Raw genomic sequence first — 22,875 nt, 5'->3', positions numbered from 1 at the left:
AAGGTTTTCTTTGTTTCTCGTGATGTGAAATTTGTTGAGGAGGTGTTTCCGTTTGCTACTCCGGATGACGTGAATATTTTATCTTCATCTCATGATAATGGAGAAATTCATGAGGATTTTTTGGGTTTTGAGGTTTTTGATGATGATGGGATGATTTTTAATGGTGGTGAGGTGTATGTGGAGGATGTTGGTGTGCTTTTCGAAGAGCAGCCACCTGGCAGCACCCTCCACGGTCCACCTGCCAGCGAGGAGGGCAACAAGGCAGACCCTTCTGCCCAGCCAAGGCAGACCGCAATAGAGCAGTCCACCCACGGCCAGGCAGAGAGCTCAGCAGGCTCCCCGCGGCACATTTCCACTGACCGCAGGGGGGCTGCGGAGGCGCCTGATTCACAGCCCACAGCAGCAAGGTCCGCTGCCACCCCGCGGCAAACGGCCACAGACCGCAGGGGGGGCGCGGAGGGCTCTGTTTTAAAACACACCGAGCAACAACATCAGTCCGACGTAGAGAAGCAAGTTGAGCAAGAGGCCTTGGGTAAAGGTCATCGAGAGAAATTTCCTTCGGTGAAGCTTCGTGATTATGTGACTCACTCCGTTTTTGCTAATAATCCGTCTCCGTCCTCTCCGTCATCCAATACTCCTTCAGGTACGCCTTACCCTTTAGCACATTATATAAATTGTGACATGTTTTTTGTGAATTATCGCAAGTTTCTTGCAGCTGTTGTTCTAGGAAAGGATCCAAAATCCTTTAGCCATGCAATATGAAGGTTGGCGTCATTCTATGCAAGAAGAAATACGAGCATTGGAAGACAATGGGACTTGGACATTGGAGCATCTTCCTCCCGGGAAGAGAGCTCTAGGCAGTCAATGGGTGTACAAGACAAAATATTTATCTAATGGTGATGTTGAACGTCTCAAGTCTCGTTTGGTTGTCTTCGGTAATCATCAACAAGAATTTATTGATTATAGTGAGACCTTTGCTCCGGTTGCTAAAATGACTATTGTTCGTGCTTTTCTTGCTATAGCAATTGCTAAAAACTGGGAGCTTCAGCAAATGGATGTTCATAACTCTTTCCTGCATGGTGATCTAGAAGAAGGGGTGTACATGAAACTGCCTCCGGGCTTTGAGAGCTCAGATCTGAGCTTGGTGTGTCGTTTGAGAAAGTCTTTGTATGGGTTGAAACAAGCTCCGAGATGTTGGTTTGCTAAACTCACTACGGCTCTGAAAGGGTATGGTTTTATTCAATCTTACTCTGATTACTCTCTTTTTACATACACTAAAGGCACAGTTCAGATTAATGTCCTAGTTTATGTTGATGATCTTATTGTCTCTGGGAATGATTCCGCTGCATTGTCTGTTTTCAAGGCTTATCTTGGTGATTGTTTTAAAATGAAGGACCTTGGTCCTTTGAAATATTTTTTGGGTATTGAGGTTGCTCGTAGTAAAGCAGGTTTGTTTTTGTGTCAACGAAAATATACCTTGGATATTATTTCTGAAGTAGGTTTATTAGGTGCAAAACCCAGTGGATTTCCGATTGAGCAGAACCACAAGCTTAGTCTTGCTAGTGGTGAGTTACTTGGGAATCCCGAGTCTTATCGCAGACTGGTAGGAAGATCGATTTATCTCTCGGTGACTAGACCAGATTTGGCATATTCGGTTCATATTCTTTCCCAGTTTATGCACGAACCTCAGATTGAGCATTGGGAAGCTGCTCTACGGGTGGTTCGTTATTTGAAGGGTACCCCGGGACAGGGTATTCTGTTGAGTGCAGATAGTGACTTGACTTTGCTGGTGTGATTCAGATTGGGCGGCGTGTCCTCTTACTCGTCGTTCGTTGACTGGTTGGCTAGTTTTTCTTGGTAAATCTCCTATTTCGTGGAAGACCAAGAAGCAACCCACGGTTTCTTTTTCTTCTGCTGAGGCTGAGTATCTTTGCATGGCTTCTACCACACATGAGTTGAAATGGTTGAAGGCTTTGCTTTTGAGTTTGGGTGTTCAACATCCTAAGGCGATCAAGTTGTTTTGTGATAATCAGTCTGCTTTACATATAGCTCGAAATCCAGTTTTTCATGAACGAACAAAGCACATTGAATTGATTGTCATATTGTTCGTGATGCCATTACAGAGGGCTTAATTGCTCCTTCCTATGTTTCCACTAAGGAGCAACTTGCAGATATTTTCACTAAAGCGCTTGGGAAGTCTCAGTTTCATCATCTTCTTTCCAAGTTGGGCATTTACAATCCTCATGCTCCAACTTGAGGGGGGGTATTGAGGGATATATTTTGAGAATATCTTAGGATATATTTTGTTACCTATTTTATGGCATAATATCTTTTGAGTATATTTTTAGGGAGTTTCCTAATTCTATCAAATTAGGGAATAACTTGTATTATATATTTTGATGAGAGTAATCAATGAAATTCAAGCTTTGAGGTTTTACATAATTTAACACTATGTCTATTGCCATAAGAATGTGTGTACTTGTTATTTATTACTATGTACATCCCTATAGACAACACAATAATCCATATTTTCATATATCCCCAACAACATTCTAAGTTCTAATATTCGTCCCACTCTCAATTTCTAAAAACACTCATTCCCCTGATCAGATGCCCTCTAACGAATTCCGATATACTATATATATATATGGATATTATAACCTTAGACATGTAGCATAAAATTATTGCAAGCAAATAAACTCACCCCTTTTGAAATCACTTTTAATTGAGCTTCAAATTACAATGTACTAGCACAATTTGAATTTAACTGGCTTAATTATATAATTTCAACAAAATTACATAATAAAAAAAAAATGAAAGAGTGAGAGTAAGATACCTGGTAATCTGGTATCAAAGATGTGATGATCAATATATCAAAGATCTGGTAAACCCGACCCGTGGATTGTTGCAAGGTTGTTGGAGGTTTTGGGTTTTAGCTTGTTGGTAAGAGAAACTTTGTTTGTTTGATGTATTTGTTGTTTAACTCAAACAACTGTAAACTATTTAAGTTTAAGGTTGATAGCCTTGAATTAGCTGTATTAGTTTGGATTAAAAAATAAATAAACAAATTCACTTTTGTTGAATCTAACCTAGTTTGGGATCACGTTGCTAGGATAATATAAAAGTATGATATTGTTACCACATTCATTTAATTGATACAAATCGAAAAAAAACTTAATATGCAGCATATGTATTTTTCTTATGTATTATAGAAAATCTCTCAAATTGTTAATGATTGCAACTTTGAAAGTTTGTAAGTTTTTTTTTTTTTGAGGGGTTACAAGTTTGTAAGTTAGAATATAAAAAAGAAACAAATGAATTATTATTTATTATGATTATTACATTTAAAAAAAAAAAATCCATTTTCAATGAAAGTCATGTCATTGTAAAGTTTTCCAATATTACAATTTCTATACATACTACGTATATAATACTCATATCTAACTGTACATTAATAACAACGTTTAAATAAATTTGTTATCATTTGCGAAAAAAGTCAAATAAGACAATTTTCCAATCAAATACTCTATAGAACGTACATATTAATATTACCGATGTCACATTCAAAACGTTACTCTAGTACATATTGAGGACACGCCACACGCCCTTATGATTTTAAAGAATTCCTAAGATAATATAGAGATTTGTGTATTGCATTGATGAATTCATACAAGTCTTTATTGATATCTAGATCAAATAATACTCCAAACTAATTAAATTCTCCCCCATTTTACCAAGTAAGATTTGTACTATAATTGAGTTGACTTTTGAGACATGTAGTGATGTTTTGCTGATATAATTAGTAGTACAAATCCTCAAGTTGAGGTGGCCATATCATATCATGTTTCCATATCGTGCTAATTTAATACGGAGTAACATTTCAATTCGTCAGCCTATGAGTTTAGTGTGACATCTTTATGACATCATATCCGGGAAATTCGGGGTAAAATTTCAGTGTGACATGTTCTAATTTTAATGGTAACCTTATTTTTTATTCAAAAAAATTCGATTAAGAACTTCTTAATTTGTTATCTTGGTTCATAAATGAGTTAGATACAAATCCTACCTAAAACCAGCTGTATTGTTGACTTGTTATTTCTCGATTTCCTCTCCTTTTTTTTTCTTTTTTTTTTTTTTCTTTTTTTTTTGGCAGCTTAGATTGAAATTTTCAAATGATTAAAAAATTTGTTGTAGACCTGTAGTTGCAATATCATGTATACACAGGAAAACTGATATATGGTGTTACTCGGGTTTTTAACAACAATGTGTTAACTACATTCAACAAAATAATTGGATGAAGTTTCATTGTTTATCTTGATCGTTGGTGTGGTTTATAATCATTGCATTGCTTAGCTTGATCAATTCATTTGTTTCTACTAGTCGAGTAAACAAAAGACAGTGTATTGGCCTTGCCAGAAATTTAACCTTCACAACAAAGTACATGCTATATCAGCTGGACTATGAAAGTCATGAAGCAATTTCTCAACTATGAATTAGATTGGAACAGTCTGAGAAATTAACAGCAGCATATGAATTAGATCAACTCGGGCCTTGGAATTATTTCACCTTTCATTAAAACGATTTCCTTGAATTTTCTTTGTATGCTTAATGAATTCTGGTCTGACATACATACATTACATTAGTTGAATTTTGGATGAGCTATGTTTATTAGTGCAGTCACAACAGCTCGAGTAGTTTGCTGTCTGCAGAACCCCTAGCACACAATGCCATGACCAGATACACCTTTTAAGGTTTATACGTTTAAAGGTTTATACGTGTAATTGAGTACAATACAACTTAAAATCTTTATTATGAGTAGCATTTACCTCTCTGATAATGATCTGCATAAAGAAGAGTTTTGATATCTGAAAGCTCCTAAACTACTCACTCATTCCAGACTAAAATCTGAACTCTCTTGTAACACCTTCATTCAGAATCTGCCTCGAGGGCTCACAAATTAAAGTTGAATTCCTCGAATAATTGAACAATTAAACGTATCCTTCAGGAAAGATCACAAACTCACAAGCAATTAGCATGAGTCTTTTGACATCTTCATACCAAGGAAACCGAGGACTATACTACAGATCAATAACCCCTGATAGTAGAAGTGTATCCGGTCCTAGAAGGCTAGCATATTCTCTATCAGGATCAAATCAGAGTGGTTCATAGAGCGAGATAATGTGGATGCTAAAAGCTTCTGAAGTTGAGCTTCCTATTAGCATCACCATCTCCACTCTTCTCTAAATCAATCAATTGAGGCAATTTGATCAAGAGCACATTGATAAGTGACTAGTCATGAATATACCGAGTATTGAAGATCATGAAACAGGGCAAAAAGGGTAGACCCAATCTTAAGATATATATGTAAATATATTTCTGTTATGTTAAGTAAATATTCTTGTATAGCTGTTCCTAGTTTATAGCCTTAGATTATGCATTGTAATCGGTTATATATTGTACAGATCAATGAGAATCCCTTTGAGGAAAATATTCCATACATTCTTTCATGGTATCAGTTGCCTAGGGCACGATTTTCTTTCATCTTCCGCTGCTTTCCTCGGCTAATTTCATCTTCTCCATCTCATCTCTTCTCTATTCTTCACCATGGGTGATTCTAAGTCTCAATTTCATCCTGCTCTTGCTGTGCCTAACATCAAGAGCAACATTCCCATTACATTGGAAATGGCGAATTCACAATACTCTACGTGGGCAGAGTTATTCAAACTTCAACACCGTGGCTTTATGGTACTATCTCGACTGACCTTATCAACACCGTCATCGAACCGGATACTACAGCAATGGAGATATGGAATAGGTTGCGTGACCTTTTTCAGGACAATCAACATTCCAGGGCTGTGACTCTTGAACAGGAGTTTTCAACCACGAGTTTGGAGGACTTTCCGAATGACTCGGCTTATTGTCAGCGTTTAAAGTCCCTTGCCGAATGTCGGTGCACCGGTTTCGGACAGTCGAATGGTTCTTCAGATGGTTGGGGGCCTTACGAAAGCGTATAGTGGTGTGGGTACGCTTATTAGGCAGAGCAACCCCTTGCCCGCATTTTATCAGGCGCGATCCATGCTCACCTTGGAGGAGGCCGGCTTGGCCAGAGAAGCTTCAGCAGGTTCTGACTCGGCAATGGTTGCTACAACTGATAATTCTCAATTTGATTCTGGTTCTCATGGCCATTCGAAAAGGAAAAATCAGAAAAAGGGGAAGAATTCCGGCAACCGGAAAAATTCTGGAGGCAGTACTAGTCGCGGCTCCGGCAGTGGCAAATCAGGACAGGTTTCCGGTGGTGGTTCCGGTGGTGCGCCGCGTGGTTCAGGTGGACAGCAGCCCTCCCCATACTGGCAGCCGCAGTTTCCACCATGGGGGTGGATGCCTCAAGGGTGGCCCGTGCCACCATGCCCCTACCCAACACAAAATTGGGCTCGGCCCAATTACTCACCAAGGCAGCAGCCTGGTATTTTGGGTCCACGTCCACAACAGGGTCAGCAAGCCTACACCGCTTCTTCTCATGGGCAGCCCGGGTCCTATGCTCCATCTTATGCTCCAACCGACATTGAGTCTGCGATGCATACTATGACTCTCACTCAACCTAATCCGGCTTGGTACATGGACACTGGAGCTACTTCTCATATGACTTCCTCTCCCGGTAATTTCTCGTCTTATTTTAATTTGAGCACTCATCCTAATAATGGCATTGTTGTTGGTAATGGTCATACTATTCCTATACTTGGTTATGGTCACACTAATTTGTCTTTCCCTACTACTCCCCTTGCTTTAAAAAATGTTCTTCATGCTCCTAAACTCATCAAAAATCTAATTTCTGTTAGAAAATTTGATTGTAATAAACATTCTAGCTCTAGCATTTGTGATTCTTGTGTTTATGGCAAACATGTTAAATTGCCTTTTGCTCCATCTACTTCACATACTCTTATGCCTTTTGATATTATTCATAGTGATTTGTGGACATCTCCTATTTTGAGTTCTTTAGGCCATCGTTATTACATTGTATTATTGGATGATTTGTCGAATTATTTATGGACTTTTCCTATAGCCAAGAAATCAGATGTGTATGAAACTTTTCTAGCTTTTAAAGCCCATATTCATACCCAATTTGAACGAAGTGTCAAAAATATTCAATGTGATAATGGGAGGGAGTTTGATAATGGTCCTTTTTGGGAGTTTTGCAAACGCAATGGCCTTTCTTTTCGTCTCTCTTGTCCCCATACTTCTTCTCAAAATGGAAAAGCCGAAAGAAAAATTAGAACTATCAATAATGTCACTAGAACTCTTCTTGCTCATGCATCCCTACCGCCATCCTTTTGGCATCATGCCTTGCAAATTGCTACTTACCTCCTTAATATTCGCCCAAGTAAGTTGTTAGGTAATAAGTCTCCTTTAGAGCTTCTTTATCAACGAGTTCCTTCATACTCACACTTACGGGTTTTTGGGTGTTTATGCTATCCTCTTATTCCCTCTACCACCATTAATAAGCTACAACCAAGGTCCACTCCTTGTGTCTTTTTGGGTTTTCCGTCTAATCATCGTGGCTACAAATGTTTTGATTTAGCATCTAATAAAACCATCATTTGTCGCCATGTCTTGTTTGATGAGCATGTTTTTCCATTTGCTAAACTTCATACTCCAACATCTACCTCGTATGATTTTTTGGGGGATGGTTTGCATCCGTTGGTTATACACCACTTAACCCAACCTGCTCCACAAACTCGGCCCAATTCTTCACCTTCCTCTCCTGCGGCCCAGCCCAGAACTCCACAAAACTCACATACCCAGCACCCCTCACCCACTACTGCCGTCCCTCCCTTGGGTTCCCAAGAGGCGCTTGGACCTCCATCTCCTTCCAGCCCACAAAAAGCCTCACCCTTACTCTCTCCATTGGCCCAACAACAAAACGGCCCACCTACTCCTTCTTCTACCCACATTCAACTCCATAAGCCTAATATTGTGACTAGAAGTCAGAATGGCAATGTTAAGCCAAATAAGAAATATTTTTCCAATGTTGTTGTCACGAGGTCTCCTTTACCTCGTAATCCGGTCGCGGATTTACGTGATCCTAATTGAAAAATGGTCATGGATGATGAATTTAGTGCTCTTATTAAAAATAAGACGTGGGAGTTGGTGCTCCGTCCACCTAATGTGAATGTTATTCGTTCTATGTGGATTTTTACTCATAAAGTCAAGTCTAACGGTGATTTTGAGAGGCACAAAGCCCGTCTTGTAGGTGATGGTAAAACTCAACATGTTGGCATTGATTGTGGTGAGACATTCAGTCCGGTTGTCAAACCGGCCACCATCCGCACTGTTCTTAGCCTTTCTTTGTCGAAGGCATGGCCTATCCATCAGTTGGATGTCAAGAATGCTTTCTTGCATGGTGAGTTACAGGAAACAGTTTATATGCATCAACCAGTTGGTTACAGGGACAAGGATCATCCAGATTATGTTTGTCTGTTAAATAAGTCTCTTTATGGACTTAAGCAGGCACCTCGGGCTTGGTATAAGCGTTTTGCTGATTATATGTTGCCTCTTGGATTTACTAACAGCAAGATGGATAACTCTTTGTTTATCTACCGCAAAGGGTCGGACATGGCTTACCTTTTGTTATATGTGGATGACATTATTTTCACTGCCTCTTCTGATGCTCTTCGTCGTTCCATTATATCTCTTCTTAGCTCTGAGTTTGCTATGAAGGACCTCGGTACTCTGAATTATTTTTTGGGTATTGCTGTGACTCGACATAAGGGTGGTTTGTTTCTTTCACAGCGTAAATATGCCGAAGAAATAATTGACCGTGCAGGGATGTCATCGTGTAAACCGTCTCAAACACTGATTGACACGAAGCCCAAGATCGGCGCTACTACTAGTGCTCCTTTTGATGATCCATCTTTGTATAGGAGTCTTGCAGGGGCTCTACAGTACCTCACATTCACCAGACCGGATATTTCTTATTCCGTTCAGCAGGTTTGTCTTCATATGCACGACCCCAGAGTTGATCATATGGCTGCTCTCAAACGGGTTATTCGGTATGTTCAGGGTACTCTTGATTATGGCCTACATTTGTATCCCTCTTCTGTTTCTTCTCTAGTTGCATATACTGATGCAGATTGGGGGGGATGCCCTGATACGAGACGATCAACATCTGGTTATTGTGTATTTTTGGGGGATAATTTAATCTCTTGGTCATCTAAACGCCAACCCACATTGTCTAAATCTAGTGCAGAGGCCGAATATCGTGGGGTGGCTAATGTTGTCTCTGAATCATCCTGGATTCGGAATCTTCTCTTGGAGTTACATTGTCTGATTAAAAAGGCTACCCTGGTTTATTGTGACAATGTAAGTGCTATTTATTTGTCAGGAAATCCAGTACAACATCAACGTACAAAACACATAGAGATGGATATTCATTTTGTCCGAGAGAATGTTGCACGTGGGGAAGTTCGGGTTCTACATGTGCCTTCTAGACATCAGATTGCGGATATCTTTACTAAGGGTCTTCCGCGAGTTTTTTTTGAGGATTTTCGTGACAGTCTTAGCGTTCGTGGTCCTCCCACTTCGACTGTGGGGGTGTGTTAAGATATATATGTAAATATATTTCTGTTATGTTAAGTAAATATTCTTGTATAGCTGTTCCTAGTTTATAGCCTTAGATTATGCATTGTAATCGGTTATATATTGTACAGATCAATGAGAATCCCTTTGAGGAAAATATTCCATACATTCTTTCACCCAATGATACAGTCAAGGCAAATGAAGGGTGAGTGACTGAGTATGATAATGTTCATCCCCATTCCCCAAATTTGTTCAATACAACTCTACCAATACCGAATATCAAAAGCAAATACGTTCTGAGTAGAAATGACACTTCAAATTTATATTAATACAAAGTATTGAGGTCAACTTATCTGTTGTCCTTCATTTTTCTTTGATTCAAAATCTGTTCATAAATAAATTGAACTGCGATTTTATTATTGAAATTCCACCATAAATTGAGCAAATTAACTCAACTAAGAGCAACATTTTTCAACAAACTTCAAACCACCAATTAAACATATTTCAAAAACAATAAAATTAGATCTAATAACATGATCATTTTTCAATTCGTAATTTTGAAGATCAAATTCAAATAACAAACAAAACTACGAAAGTAAAGAATACAAAAACAACAGAGACTGCAAATTAGCAAATATTTAATTCATATATTTCACATTAACAATCAAATCTCAAATTACATCAAAACTCAAATCCAAAATAAAAACCCTAAAACTTATTATACTCTAACCACCAAACCCGTAGAGAGTACGGCCCTGCCTCTTAAGAGCATAGACAACATCCATAGCAGTAACAGTCTTACGGCGAGCATGCTCAGTGTAGGTAACAGCATCTCTAATCACATTCTCCAAAAATATCTTCAATACACCGCGAGTTTCCTCGTAAATAAGGCCGCTGATCCTCTTAACTCCACCTCGCCTCGCTAAGCGACGAATGGCGGGTTTAGTGATACCTTGGATGTTATCCCTCAAAACCTTCCTGTGCCTCTTTGCTCCTCCCTTTCCTAACCCCTTTCCTCCCTTCCCTCTTCCTGACATTTTCTCGTTCTCGAGATTCCGAATTTGAGTTTTTAAGTTTAGATTGGATTTTTGGTGGAAATTGATGTTTTAATTGGGGTGGGAAATAAGATTTTTGGGGTGGGTTTATATAAGGATGGTGTTGAAATTTTTTGAATATTTGGTTTTGGAGGGAATTGTTGATTTTGTTTGTAACTATTTACAGCCATTGGATGTGGTTTAATCTGACGGTAAATAAGGTCAATCTGTGTGAAGAGTACTTAAAATTTAAGACCGTTAATGGTTTTAATCTAATGGTTTTAATCTAATGGTTGTGATTGGTTTATTCTGTAAAATGTTTTCCAATGCTCGAATCTTATATTTGTCCTGCCTGCTGCTGCTAGCCTTGCTAGGTTTTATTGTTTTAAGGATTCTACAAGTATTACTCCGCAAGTGTCTATAGTACTTGAATTATGTCTAGAGACTAGAGTTGTCAATTCGGGTAAATGAGTCGGGTAGAAGTGGGTCGGGTCAATTCGGGTTAATGTCGTAATTTATGCGGGTCGGGTTCAGGTTGGGTCAAGCTTGAGTCGGGTCACGTCGGGTCATACATCTTTATCGGGTTTGGGTTGGGTTTAGGTCGGGTTAATAACAGGTCTGGGTCGAGTGAACAATAGGTCAGGTTTTCATGGGTTAAAACAGGTTAGGGTAATACTCGGATTTGAGTCGGGTTCGGTTCAAGTCAATAATTTGCGGGTTAGAATTAGGTCGGGTCATTTTCAAGTCAGATCATTCTCGGGTTCAAGTCGGGTTCGGTTCAAGTCAATAATTTGCGAGTTATAATCAGGTTGGGTCATTTCCAAGTTGGGTCATTCTCGGGTTCAAGTCGGGGTATGTTCAAGTCAATAATTTGCGGGTTACAATCAGGTCGGGTCATTTCCAAGTCGGGTCATATTGGGGTTTAACTAACTATAAATAGATAATTATCATTTTTATCAAGTTAATTATTTCCTTTGTATATAATATATATGGCAAATACTAGGGAACTGTAGTCTATAATTTAGGAAGATAATTATCTCCTTTGACCATACAACAAATATATGCTATATTTAACTCTTAAATTTGGGGATGATGCTCCTTTCTTTTGCTACCGTGGACCGACTTGGTCTCCCTAGACAAAATGCTTTGATCAACAATAATAAGGTGGTCTATATTGCATTTAAGGTGATTTGAAATCGGGTCAGGAATAATATGGGTTGAATGTAGGTCGGGTCATAACAACTTAACAACTCTTGTTGATTTCGAGTCAAATTAGTAACATATCAGGTTGAATTTTTGGGTCGGGTTAATAACAGATTGGGTTGAATTTTTGGGTCGGGTTAGTAATAGGTTGGGGCAAAATTCGAGTCGGGTCAATAACAAGTCGGGTTGAATTTGGGTCGGGTCAATAATATGTCGGGTTGATTTCGGGTCGGGTTAGGAATGGGTCAGGTTGAATTCAGGTCGGTTTAGTAACAAGTCGGGTTAAATTCGGGTTTTGACGGGTTAAAACGGGTTTGGGTCAATTTCGATTCAAGTCGGGTTTGGTTCAGGTCAATAATTTACGGGTTACATTCGGGTCAGGTCATCTCTAGGTCAGTTCATGTTTGGGTTCGGGTCTCAGTGTCTCACATACTCGGGTCAACTCAAGTCTAGGGTTGGTTTCAGGTCGGGTTTGGGCCACCATTTTTTCGGGTTCAAATGGGTAAGTTAATAATCGGGTTTGGGTCGGTATTTCGGATCGAATCAGCTTTTGACAGCTCTAGAATTATCTGGTTATAAATTGGCAATAAGTTTTAGCTACACCTTGGTCGTGCAGCTAGGATCATACGCTATAAAATGAACATTTACTAAAAAAATATGAATACTTAAAAAAAACATTGTAAAAAAAACAAAAATTTAGGGTCTGTTCATATTTACTGAAGTGAGCTGAATTGAATTAAATAGAGCTGAGATAAATATTTTATAAGAAAAGAAAATTAGGAACTGAAATGAACTGAACTGATTGGAGCTGAGCTGAACTGAAATTAAGTTGAAGTGAACCGACCTTTAGTAGTAGAAAGCGGATACGTTAAAAGAAATGACCATTAAGTATTATAATCGGACATAGTTACTCGTATCATATAATTATAGAATTGTTGGACAACAACCTTCAAAAATGAATATTTAGTTAAAAAATTATGAACATGTAATAAAAATGAACATTTAGTAATTAAAAAATTAACACATAAAAAAATAAAAGCATTATGAACACATTAAAAAAAAATAAACAATTAGACCTTGTTCACTTCACCTTATATTTGCTGAAATTATTTTTGCTGAACTTAAATTATATTTAGTAAACTGAAATTAATTTTATTGAACTTAAATTATTTTTGCTTAACTGAAATTATTTTAACTGATTCTCTGTTATATTTTCTTCTTAAAGGTACTAATTTTTACTGAAGTGAAACTATTTTTGCTGAACTGAAATTATATTTACTGAATATTATTTTTGTAAGGTGAAGTGAACAGGGTCTTAGAAATAAAAAGTGAACACGTCAAAAAATATGAACATTTTCGATAATAAAAATGAATATTTCATAAAAATATATGAACACATTTAAAAAATGAACATGTAGTATTTAAAAAGAACACGTCAAAAAATATTATGAATATTTTGTATATTAAAAATAAACATTATTTTCATATATATTTATACAATAAACACTAGGAATGAGTATATATGAAGAAGCATATTCTATATGTCTTGTATGTTTTGATTTGAACATGCTATTAATTACTACTTTAATAGAAATAAAAACAATATTCTATGAATACTATAAAGTAAAGGCCCAATTGTTTGAGATTATAGCTAGAGTCAAAAGAGTTATTTTTACGGTTTTTTTTTTTTTTGACAAAGGTCAACACAAAAGAAAGGGAACAAAACTAGTAAAAGTAGCTAAGTAACTGACGTTTCCTAGCTGACGCAGCTAGACAATGAGCCGGAAGAACAGCATCCCGAGAAACCTTCTGACCGAGACACACTTGAAAGGAAGGAAGGATATCCTAGAGCTGTTGTTGAATACAAACAGTGGATATGTCCTTGAAAGCATTGCTTCGCAGGGTAGAAAGAGATGACATGCAATCAGTTTGAAGAATAACCTGGGTGAACACGCGCTGAAGAGCCATCCGTAAAGCAAAGAGACAAGCAAGTAACTCCACCTGAGAAGCTGAAAGGGCGAAGCAAGCCCGAGTAGCGCCACCTAGCCTGATACCAGTATCCAAAGAATAGAAGCACTAGCCAATACCTGCTCTACAGTCCTGAGAATCCCAGGCATCATTCATGATGAGAGTCACTGCCGGAGAGGCAGTTCCATTTCTTGTAAGAGTAAAAGAAAAAAACGTGGGAATCAAAGCCAGGAGGTGGAGTAACAACCAAAGGAGAAAGATCCCTGGAGGCTGAACTACGAAGACCCCAATCTTGCGCGATTTGGAAGACAACGATAGGGGAGCAGAGCGCGTTTCGAAAACAGATGTTATTTCTATGAATCTAAATAGCCCAGGCGAAAGATAAAATGGAGTCTACACCCGATCAATCCCTAAGTGTAATGGCAGTAGAAAGTAACGAGGCAAACCACTACAGGAAAGAAAGATTAGGAGCGGGAGGATGAATACCCAAAGGGATACAAACCCAGAGGCGTCGAGTAAATGAGCAATGAATAAAGAGATGCTCTATCGAATCAGGAACTAAATGGCAAAAGGAACAAAGAGGATCTATAGGGAGACCCTTGTTTCTCAACTTTATCACCACTGGGAAGGCGTCATGGAAAATTTTCCAAGAAAAGAGTTTCCATTTGGGGAGAATAGGAAGTTCCCACAACTTATTCCAATGGAGAGGATAAATAGAGGAAGACATTTGAGGAAACCACTCCGACCCTTGGATCAAATGGCGTAAGTCGACTTGGAGGAGAAAACGCCGTCTCGAGTGAATTTCCAATAAACATAGTCATCCATAAGCTGGGGAGGACGCTCAAGGCTAAGGATTTTGGTAGCCGTGGAACTGTGGAAGGAGGGAATAAAGCATGTACCAAGGTAGAATCCCAAATTTGGTGTTAGGATCCAGAAGAGAAGACACCAGAGTTGGCTGAACCGATCCAGCAAGAGAATCCTTAAACTGCACAGAAGTACCTAGAACCCAAGAATCCAGAGGAATACGAACCTGAGAACCATTCCCAACCTTCCAACTAAGACCAATTTTTGAAGTTTGAAGACCCTCTAGTACACTTTCGCATCCCCAAGATGGTCTGGAAATGCGAATTTCAGAGCTTAGATGTAAAAGCGAGGAATACTTAGCACGGAGAACACAAGAAACTAGGAGTTGAGGATTCTGCATAATACGCCAAGACTGCCTGGCCAACAAGGTAGAATTGAAAATACCCAGATGCAGATGAATACCTAAACCGCCGAAATCTTTATGCATAAAAAGGAGGGAAGATGGAGCAAAAGCCATGCCTTTAGATTGAGAGCTTGTCTTCCACCAAAAACGAACTAACATATTATTAATTTTATTTGTAATAGAGGACGGGATCTTAAATACTGACAGGACATGATTAAGAGAGGCGACGAGAATAGAGTTAATAACCAATTTAGCTGTCGCTGAGAGGTGCAAAGGAGCGAAAGTAGCCAAGCGAATGGCAATCTTATCAACAAGGGGCCGAAAAGTTTTACATTTACTTCTGCCAATGTCAACAGGATGACCTAAGTACGAGCCCAGAGAAGTGAGCCTTCAAGCACAAAGAAGAGGCTAAATAATCCCTGTAATCATTTGGAACAATAGGGCTGAACCGAACAAAGGATTTTTGCAAATTTACCGTATGACATGACAAATCGCAGAATTGTTGCACCACATGGAGCACCTAGGAGCAGGCCTGTGGAGAAGGCTAGAAAAACAAGAGAGAATCATCAGCAAAAAACAGATGGAAGATTGAAGGAGCATAACGAGAAACTCGAATCCCTCTGAAAATCCCATCTCTTTCTGCTCTTCGAATTATGGCCGAGAAAATCTCCATACAAAGAACGAATAAATATGAGGAAAGTGGATCTCCCCGACGAAGACCACAAGCTGGCCTAAAGACCTATGTTGGATTACCATTAACAAGAATCTGGTAGGAAACTATAGGGACACATTGCCGAATAATATGAATCCTATAAGGAGGGAAACCAAAGATTTGTAGAACCTGTCATAAGAATTCCCAGTTGACCCTGTCGTAGGATTTATTCATATCCAGCTTTAAAGCAGCTAACATAGTGCGGCCTTGAGATTGATTCATGTAGGAAAGAACCTCATGGGCTAGAAGGTCGTTGTCCGCCATAAATCTACCTTACAAAGCCGAGAAGAGAGACATTTGGCTATGCACTTGTAGAGGACATTGCATAAACCAATAGGACGAAACTATGAAGGTTGCTGGGGATAATCCACCTTAGGAATGAGGAAAATAAAGGTTTGATTCCATTCCCAGAGCATATGGCCATGGAGGAAGAAGTATTGGATATGAACAACAGAGATAACCGATGGGCCAACCACAGACCAATGTGATTTAAAGAAAGTTGAAGTAAAGCCATCAGGACTTGGAGATTTAGAATTGTCAATACTAAACATAGCCTATGCAATATCCGCAACAGAGAAGGGGATCATATGATCAATTTTAGCTGTATATGAGAGTTAAAAAAGCTTCAGGTTTGACCAGTCAAAATCTGCTATCAATAATGGAGACTGATGACAATTGAAGAGGGTCGAGAAGTAGTCCGTAATAACCTTACGAATGTCATTCTGATCATGAACCCATTCCCGTGAAGAATATTGGAGACCGTGGATTTTATTTTTCCGATGTCGAACCTGGACATGGGAGAAAAGGAGGTGAGAGTGACTATATCCTAAAACATCCCACTTGACTTTAGTGCGTTGTTTCCTGTAGAGATAGGCAGCCTGAGAGTTAGCGATTTTTTCTTCTCGTAAGGAAAGAAAAAGTTATCGATGAAGTTTATACTCTAGATTAGTATCCAAAGGAGAAAGAGAATTGTGCAAGTCTTTCCAATTAATATCCCTGAGCTTCTTATGAGTGACACACCATTTTAGCAGTTTAGAACGCATCCCATCTAGATTTCGAGAGATAGAGTACATAGGAGAGCCCGAGAAATCCAAAGACCAAGATAATGAAATAATATCAGCTACCTCTTTTGAGAGAAGGCACCAATTATAAATTCTATATGGTTTGAGACCATTAGAAGTAGACTTTTCCTGAAGAATAGTAGTTGCATGGTCTGAGAAAAGTATAGGTTGGTGAAGAAGAGAAGCATCTGGATGATCAAGCAGCCAACTATGAGAGGCATAAGCTTTATATAACCGTTCAAAGGTTGGATCACCATTGTTATGACCGTTGGTCTAAGTAAATGTAGGACCTGTAAAAGGGATGTGCAGTAAACCAGTATCAAATTTTTATTCCTGAACTCTTCAAGCCCCATCAAACTACACCATTATTGGACCCTTGCTATGAATCAAACTAAACTGGATTGGCTGTTTTCTCAATATAGGTTTTCAAAAAACAGAGAGAAAAGAAAAGAAATTAAAACTATCCACAACACTAGACTTTCCACACTTTCACTTCATTCGATTATGATTCGACGTGAAAAGTACTCATCATCAGGTTTGGTTTTGGGGAGACACAAATGGGTGTCTACAAGCATAGAAAAACAAAGCTGGCACGCCATGTCGCGTCGCGCTGGACCATATAATTCTGCGACAGGGGCAGTTTTACTCCTAATAGGATTCGGTCTTCTTCTGATCGTTTTCAGGCTATTTTATCTATAAATAAGGTAGTATTTTTCCGTTTTTATTCATTCACAAACATCAACAATCTTCTACTCTCTTCTCTATCAAGTTACTATCTTTTCTTTCTCCCTCTTTCTAAGCCTTCCCTTTTCAAATAAAAATATTGCATTCACAAGACTTAGACACACCTAGCCAAACTCGAAGTTGCCTTCGCCCTAGACATGAAAGGTTGATAATTTATGAGGGTTTGGTCCCAAATCCCTATTTCAATTATTTAAATTAATTTTTTGATTTAATACTCTTATTGAAGTTACTAACGAGTATTAGGATGAGATACAAGGAAACCAAGTAAGTTGTTTTATTGCTCTATTTCTTTAGAAAACATGCTTAGACTATTTCTAGTATCGTGTTAGGATGTTTTTATTGCTTTCTAGTATCATGCTTAGGTTGCTTCCTATTTTCTTCTATCATGTTAGGGTTAAGGCTTTGATCTTTTATGTTTAGTGATATGCTAGGATTTGTTATTAATCTTGTTAGTATAATGCCTAGGATCTTGCTAATATATTATACTTTGTTGAGAATATTATTATGATGATGGTTCATTATTATTATTGTTGCTTGATATATAATTGTTATTGATTTATCACGCCCTCTCTTGCAGGATTAAAGGGAATTTGTACGTATAATGACGCTTAATAAGATAATTAATAATCTTGTTTAGGCTAATATAATTTTAATTCAAGTGATCGCCAATAATAGATTTGTTTGTGCATTAATATTCAACTAACATAGATTAAACAAGTTTAGGATTAACCTATTGATTGTATGTTAGTCAGAAAGTGCACATGAATATGAGAAGAATAAAGTAGATGCCTATTTTTAGGGTAGGTTCAATCTCTTTTAGGTTGGATTTGTACCTTCATCCCCGAATATCCAGTCATGGTTCCAGACCACTATGGAGTTAGCGATCTCGTGGATCGTGAAGTGGTGTAAACTTAAGCCTGTGAACGGTTTACAAGTTCTTAAAACTTGTTGGCGACTCTTTTACTCTAGCTTCCTTCCCTTTAGACGCCACCATATTTAAGTGTATGATCACATTGGGATTCAAGTGTGTGATGCTTGAAATATTCCCTACAATTTTTTGGCGACTCTGTGGGGAGGATTTCTCTTTTAATTCCTAAAAATTTATTTTGGCAATAATTTAGAATGAGTGGATGAGACTCGAAAAGTTCTAAGTATTCATGTGCATAATTTTGATTAACATTATTGGCATAAGCATAAAAAGGTCCGCATTGGATAGACCATCCGTAATGCGTCAAAAACATAGGATTTTTGCACGTAGGAAATTTGGGAAATATCTTTCACAACTAGAATTAATTTGAAATAACACTACAAAGTACTGGAAAAATCTAAGAACAGAAAGCTGCTGAGGCATGTAGGAACTGGCGTTGAGAAAACAGTGTCCGTCGCAGTGTGATGGCTCTGTCGATGTGCAACAGCAATGTCGCGTGGAGACAAGGTCATCATCTCGCGACGGTCCATGTTGTCTCGTGCTAAGTTCTTCCAATACCGAGCTAGAAATCTAACTTCTTGCTTTGACCAATTCTAGTACTGTTTGCTCGGTTCTACTTTCTGATTGAGTTTTTCTCACTTTTCTAAACCCATATGTGTTCTACATATGACCTTAACCCTCTGTGAATTCACGCTCCATCTACCTAATCAAACGCTCATGGCTACGAAGGGTACATTTAATTTTGTGAATTCACCAAACCGTGGAAGCAAGTTTAACTTGCGAGGTCCCATCCATACACGCCAACCATTCCAAAGGTAAGGCTTCTGCGCGATGCATCCGGACTCATAACCCGGAACCTTTTTTACTAACCCTTATCCTTGAACTTTAGAGAACTAGAACCATGGTTGTTTTGGGTGTTTTTGTCCCTCGGGAGAGTTACGTCACAAAGATTGGTCCGGCCGAGTTGTACCTGCAAAACAACGGAGACTTCGGGTGGTTGGAGCTTTGCCTCCGAAGATCAAGTTAGTAACTTGAAAGGGAATAAAGAGTACGGAAATTTAGGTGGGGATCTTCTTAGATTCCAAGCTTAGGTGTTTCTCTGATGAGAGAGAATGTAGGTGTAATAAATGATTGAACGTGTCCCCAAAATGGGGAAATATTTCCCTATTTATAGGGTCGTTGGAGAATGTGCCCCTATCTAGGTCACTTGACCTAGATTTTAGTGGGCTGCGCCGTTTTACGGCGCTCCTAGGGATTTGGGCCCTTGAAGGCCGCCATTTCAGAGGCTTATCTAAGGGGGCCACATATCAAGAGGATATTGGGCCACTTGGGCCATCTTGAGCTCACCACGTGGCTTCCTCTCATTGGTCCACTTGTCTAGGGTATTTTTACCCTAAACATTTGCCCCTCACAGGGGTCACGTGCATGTCACGTGGGGCTTGTGACACGTGTCCACCTATCAGAGGTGAACAGTAACAACAAATAGTAAAATTTAAATTTCAAACGCCCCGTTTTCACCTTCTATAAATAGATGTTTACCTCCCCCTTTTTCTCTCACTTCATTTTCATTTGACTTTCTAGAGAAAGAAAGAGAGATTTTTTAGAGAGAGATTCCCTGCCTCCGTCTGCGTCAAAGTTTTTCAGATTTCCGCGTGCTAACGTTGCAACACCCGGTTCACCGTCTGTAGCTGTTTTCAGATTTATCAGAGCTAAAGTAAGGTAACCGCCTGTACCATCTTTACCTTTTCTCTTTTTCAACTTGTATACATTCTTTCTCCGCCTGTATACATAGTTTAGAAATAAAAATGAGTTCTCAATCCACACACTCGGCACTGCCTAGGACACTCAGCCGGTCCCTCGGAACGGCTGAGTCTAGAACAGGGGGTGCCTTTTCTGGACTGTCAGAATCGATGTGCTCATCTCCAAATTCCTCCCTCTCTATGTCTGTGCAGGACACAATGGCCAGAATGAAACAGACGACCAGAAGGTCTAGGAGCCGGGGCACTATGTTAGTGCCAGCCGATGAGGTTGTTCCGGATGGGGAACATGAGGATTTGGAGGAGAGCGATTCTGATGAAGAGGCTCCCTCTACTTTCGGGAGCTCAGACGTATGGGAGGAAGGCGGTGAGGAAGCCGCCTCCTCTAATGGATCCGGCGATGATGAGGCCGGTGAAGGGTCAAGGGCCAAATCTTCTGGCTCTGACCAGTATAACTTTGCGGCTGACTATCAGCAGCCGCCTAAAGTCGCTGACAACCCTAACCCTAAAAGGATAAGAATGCTGTCGGGTGACATAGCCCTGTTAAAGAGCGGCTTTAGGGCTTTCAAAGAGAATCACCCCTTTGGAAAAGGGTGGGATATTATCGTCCCGCCTGCTGACGCAGTAATGGCATGGGACGACGACATTGATAATGCAGACCATTACTTTGTCTGCTACGAGGCGGTCATAGAAGCCGGCCTCCGGTTCCCCCTCCATACCGGGATTAGGAAAATCCTGAAGGGGTATGATCTGGGAGTTTGGCAGCTCACCCCCAACTCATGGGTGAACATTTTGAGTTACATCGCCTCCTGCGAGCTCCAGAACATAGCTCCAAGCTTCTCCGCCTTCGCTCATATGCATTACTTGAGCAAGGCACCAGGTGGTCATGGGGCATGGTACACTCTTTCCACCTTGCCCCAGTATTTGATGAGTTTGGACAAGGTGTCCAAATGGTCCGGGTGGAAAGATAAGTTTTATTTGATTTCTTCTCCAACTCTAAGACACAACCGGACACTGCGCTGGTACAACAGGGAACCAACTCTTCTGTGCAGCAAATGCCCTCTCATGGAGCTATCTACTAAGGCTCGTGAGAAAATAATGGAGCCGGGTTTCTTTGAAACCACTACGGAGCCCGTGGGGGATGAGACTCATATTATAGTTCCAAAAAACTGGATCCCCCACCCGGACTACTTAATACTCCAACGCCATATCCCTTTTGGTTTGAGGCTCCGTCGAAGTATAAGGTCCAAGTATCATCTTCAGTAACCATTAAGTCTTCATCTGAAAATTTGTTGTCATGTATTGGCTTCGAGTCTTCTATTGGGAAGTCTGCTAGAAAGTCTGACACCACGGATCCTTTGATAGCTTTTTGTGGCATGAACCTTACATCAAACTGGGCTAGATTGACTATCCATCTCGATATGCGTCCATTGAGTGTAGATTCCTCAAATAGATACTTTAGTGATCTAATCGGGAGACTACGAAGACGGTATGCACTAACATATAATGTCTTAACTTGGTTGTGGCCCACACCAAGGCGAGGCACAACTTCTCGAGTGGCGTATAGCGTGCTTCATATTCGAGCATCTTCTTGCTTAGGTAGTAGATTGCATTCTCTTTGCCTTCTACTTCTTGTGCTAGCATAGCTCCCATTGTCTCGTTGGTAACTGTCAAATATAACCTAAGAGGTATTCTGGGAAGTGCTGGTGCTAATACGGGAGGATTTGCGAGATAGGCTTTGATCTTTTCAAAGGCTTTTTGACACTCGTCATCCCATATTACTGGTACATTCTTCTTGAGCTTTTTTAAGATTGGTTCACATATTGTCGTCAATTTTGATATTAACCTACTTATGTATTACAACCGGCCAATAAATCCTCGAATCTGTTTCTCAGTCTTGGGCGGTGGCATTGACATGATTGCTTTGATCTTGGTTGGGTCTACCTCTATTCCTCTAGAGCTTATGACATATCCCAAAAGCTTGCCTGAGGTGACTGCAAAATCACACTTAGCTGGATTCAACCTCATATTATATTTTCTTAACCTTTCGAAAAAATTCCTTAAAGCTAATTGATGGCCTGGACGGTCTTTTGATTTTACAATCATGTCGTCGACATATACTTCGACTTTTTTATGCATCATGTCATGGAGTAAGGCAGTTGTTGCACGTTGGTAAGTAGCACCCGCGTTTTTCAACCCGAATGGCATCACCGTGTAGCAGTAAGTGCCCCATGGTGTTATAAAAGTTGTTTTCTCCATGTCTTCTTCTGCCATGAGAATCTGGTTGTAACCTGCGTACCCATCCATGAATGAGAGGAGCGCGTGATTTGCCGTGTTATCTACTAAAATATCGATGTGTGGAAAAGGGAAGTCGTCCTTTGGACTTGCTTTATTTAGATCTCGATAGTCGACACACATTCTTACCCTTCCATCTTTCTTCGGATCTGGGACGGCGTTGGCGAACCATTCGGGGTATTTGGATACCTTGATGAAACCTGCAGTTATTTGTTTTTGAACTTCTTCTTTTATTTTAAGAGCTACATAGGGTTTCATTCGAAGCAACTTTTGTTTTACAGGTTTCATTCCTGGAATTAGTGGTATAGTGTGTTGAGCTATTTCTCTATTAATGCCTGTCATATCTTCGTATGACCAAGCAAATACATCGATAAATTCTTTAAGTAAGTTAAT

General features: G+C 39.5%; 3 protein-coding genes across 3 annotated transcripts; 2 read left to right on the top strand and 1 right to left on the bottom strand.

The window, feature by feature from the left end:
• Nucleotides 1-5,604: 5,604 nt before the first annotated feature.
• Nucleotides 5,605-6,014, top strand: LOC110707590. The gene is made up of 2 exons (XM_021885617.1): nt 5,605-5,745; nt 5,835-6,014. The coding sequence occupies exons 1-2, from the start codon at nt 5,605-5,607 to the stop codon at nt 6,012-6,014; spliced, it is 321 nt and encodes a 106-aa protein (XP_021741309.1).
• A 121-nt stretch (nt 6,015-6,135) lies between these two features.
• On the top strand, nt 6,136-8,088 carry LOC110707588. The gene has a single exon (XM_021885616.1). The coding sequence runs from the start codon at nt 6,136-6,138 to the stop codon at nt 8,086-8,088; it is 1,953 nt and encodes a 650-aa protein (XP_021741308.1).
• A 2,014-nt stretch (nt 8,089-10,102) lies between these two features.
• LOC110707432 (histone H4) lies at nt 10,103-10,842 on the bottom strand. Its single transcript, XM_021885452.1, has one exon. The coding sequence runs from the start codon at nt 10,608-10,610 to the stop codon at nt 10,299-10,301; it is 312 nt and encodes a 103-aa protein (XP_021741144.1). The 5' UTR covers nt 10,611-10,842; the 3' UTR covers nt 10,103-10,298.
• Nucleotides 10,843-22,875: the final 12,033 nt, after the last annotated feature.

Source organism: Chenopodium quinoa, unplaced genomic scaffold (genome assembly GCF_001683475.1).
Source record: "Chenopodium quinoa cultivar QQ74 unplaced genomic scaffold, ASM168347v1, whole genome shotgun sequence".
NCBI classification, from domain to species: domain Eukaryota; kingdom Viridiplantae; phylum Streptophyta; class Magnoliopsida; order Caryophyllales; family Amaranthaceae; genus Chenopodium; species Chenopodium quinoa.
This window is presented reverse-complemented; position numbering and strand designations above follow the sequence as displayed.

Excerpts from the sequence above, each read along its gene's own strand:
- LOC110707590 (XM_021885617.1), top strand. The coding sequence starts at position 5,605 with ATGGGTGATTCTAAGTCTCAATTTCATCCTGCTCTTGCTGTGCCTAAC. Across the intron at positions 5,746-5,834 it reads TTCAACACCGTGGCTTTATG|GACAATCAACATTCCAGGGC; the intron begins GTACTATCTCGA and ends GACCTTTTTCAG.
- LOC110707588 (XM_021885616.1), top strand. The coding sequence starts at position 6,136 with ATGGTTGCTACAACTGATAATTCTCAATTTGATTCTGGTTCTCATGGC.
- LOC110707432 (XM_021885452.1), bottom strand. The coding sequence starts at position 10,610 with ATGTCAGGAAGAGGGAAGGGAGGAAAGGGGTTAGGAAAGGGAGGAGCA.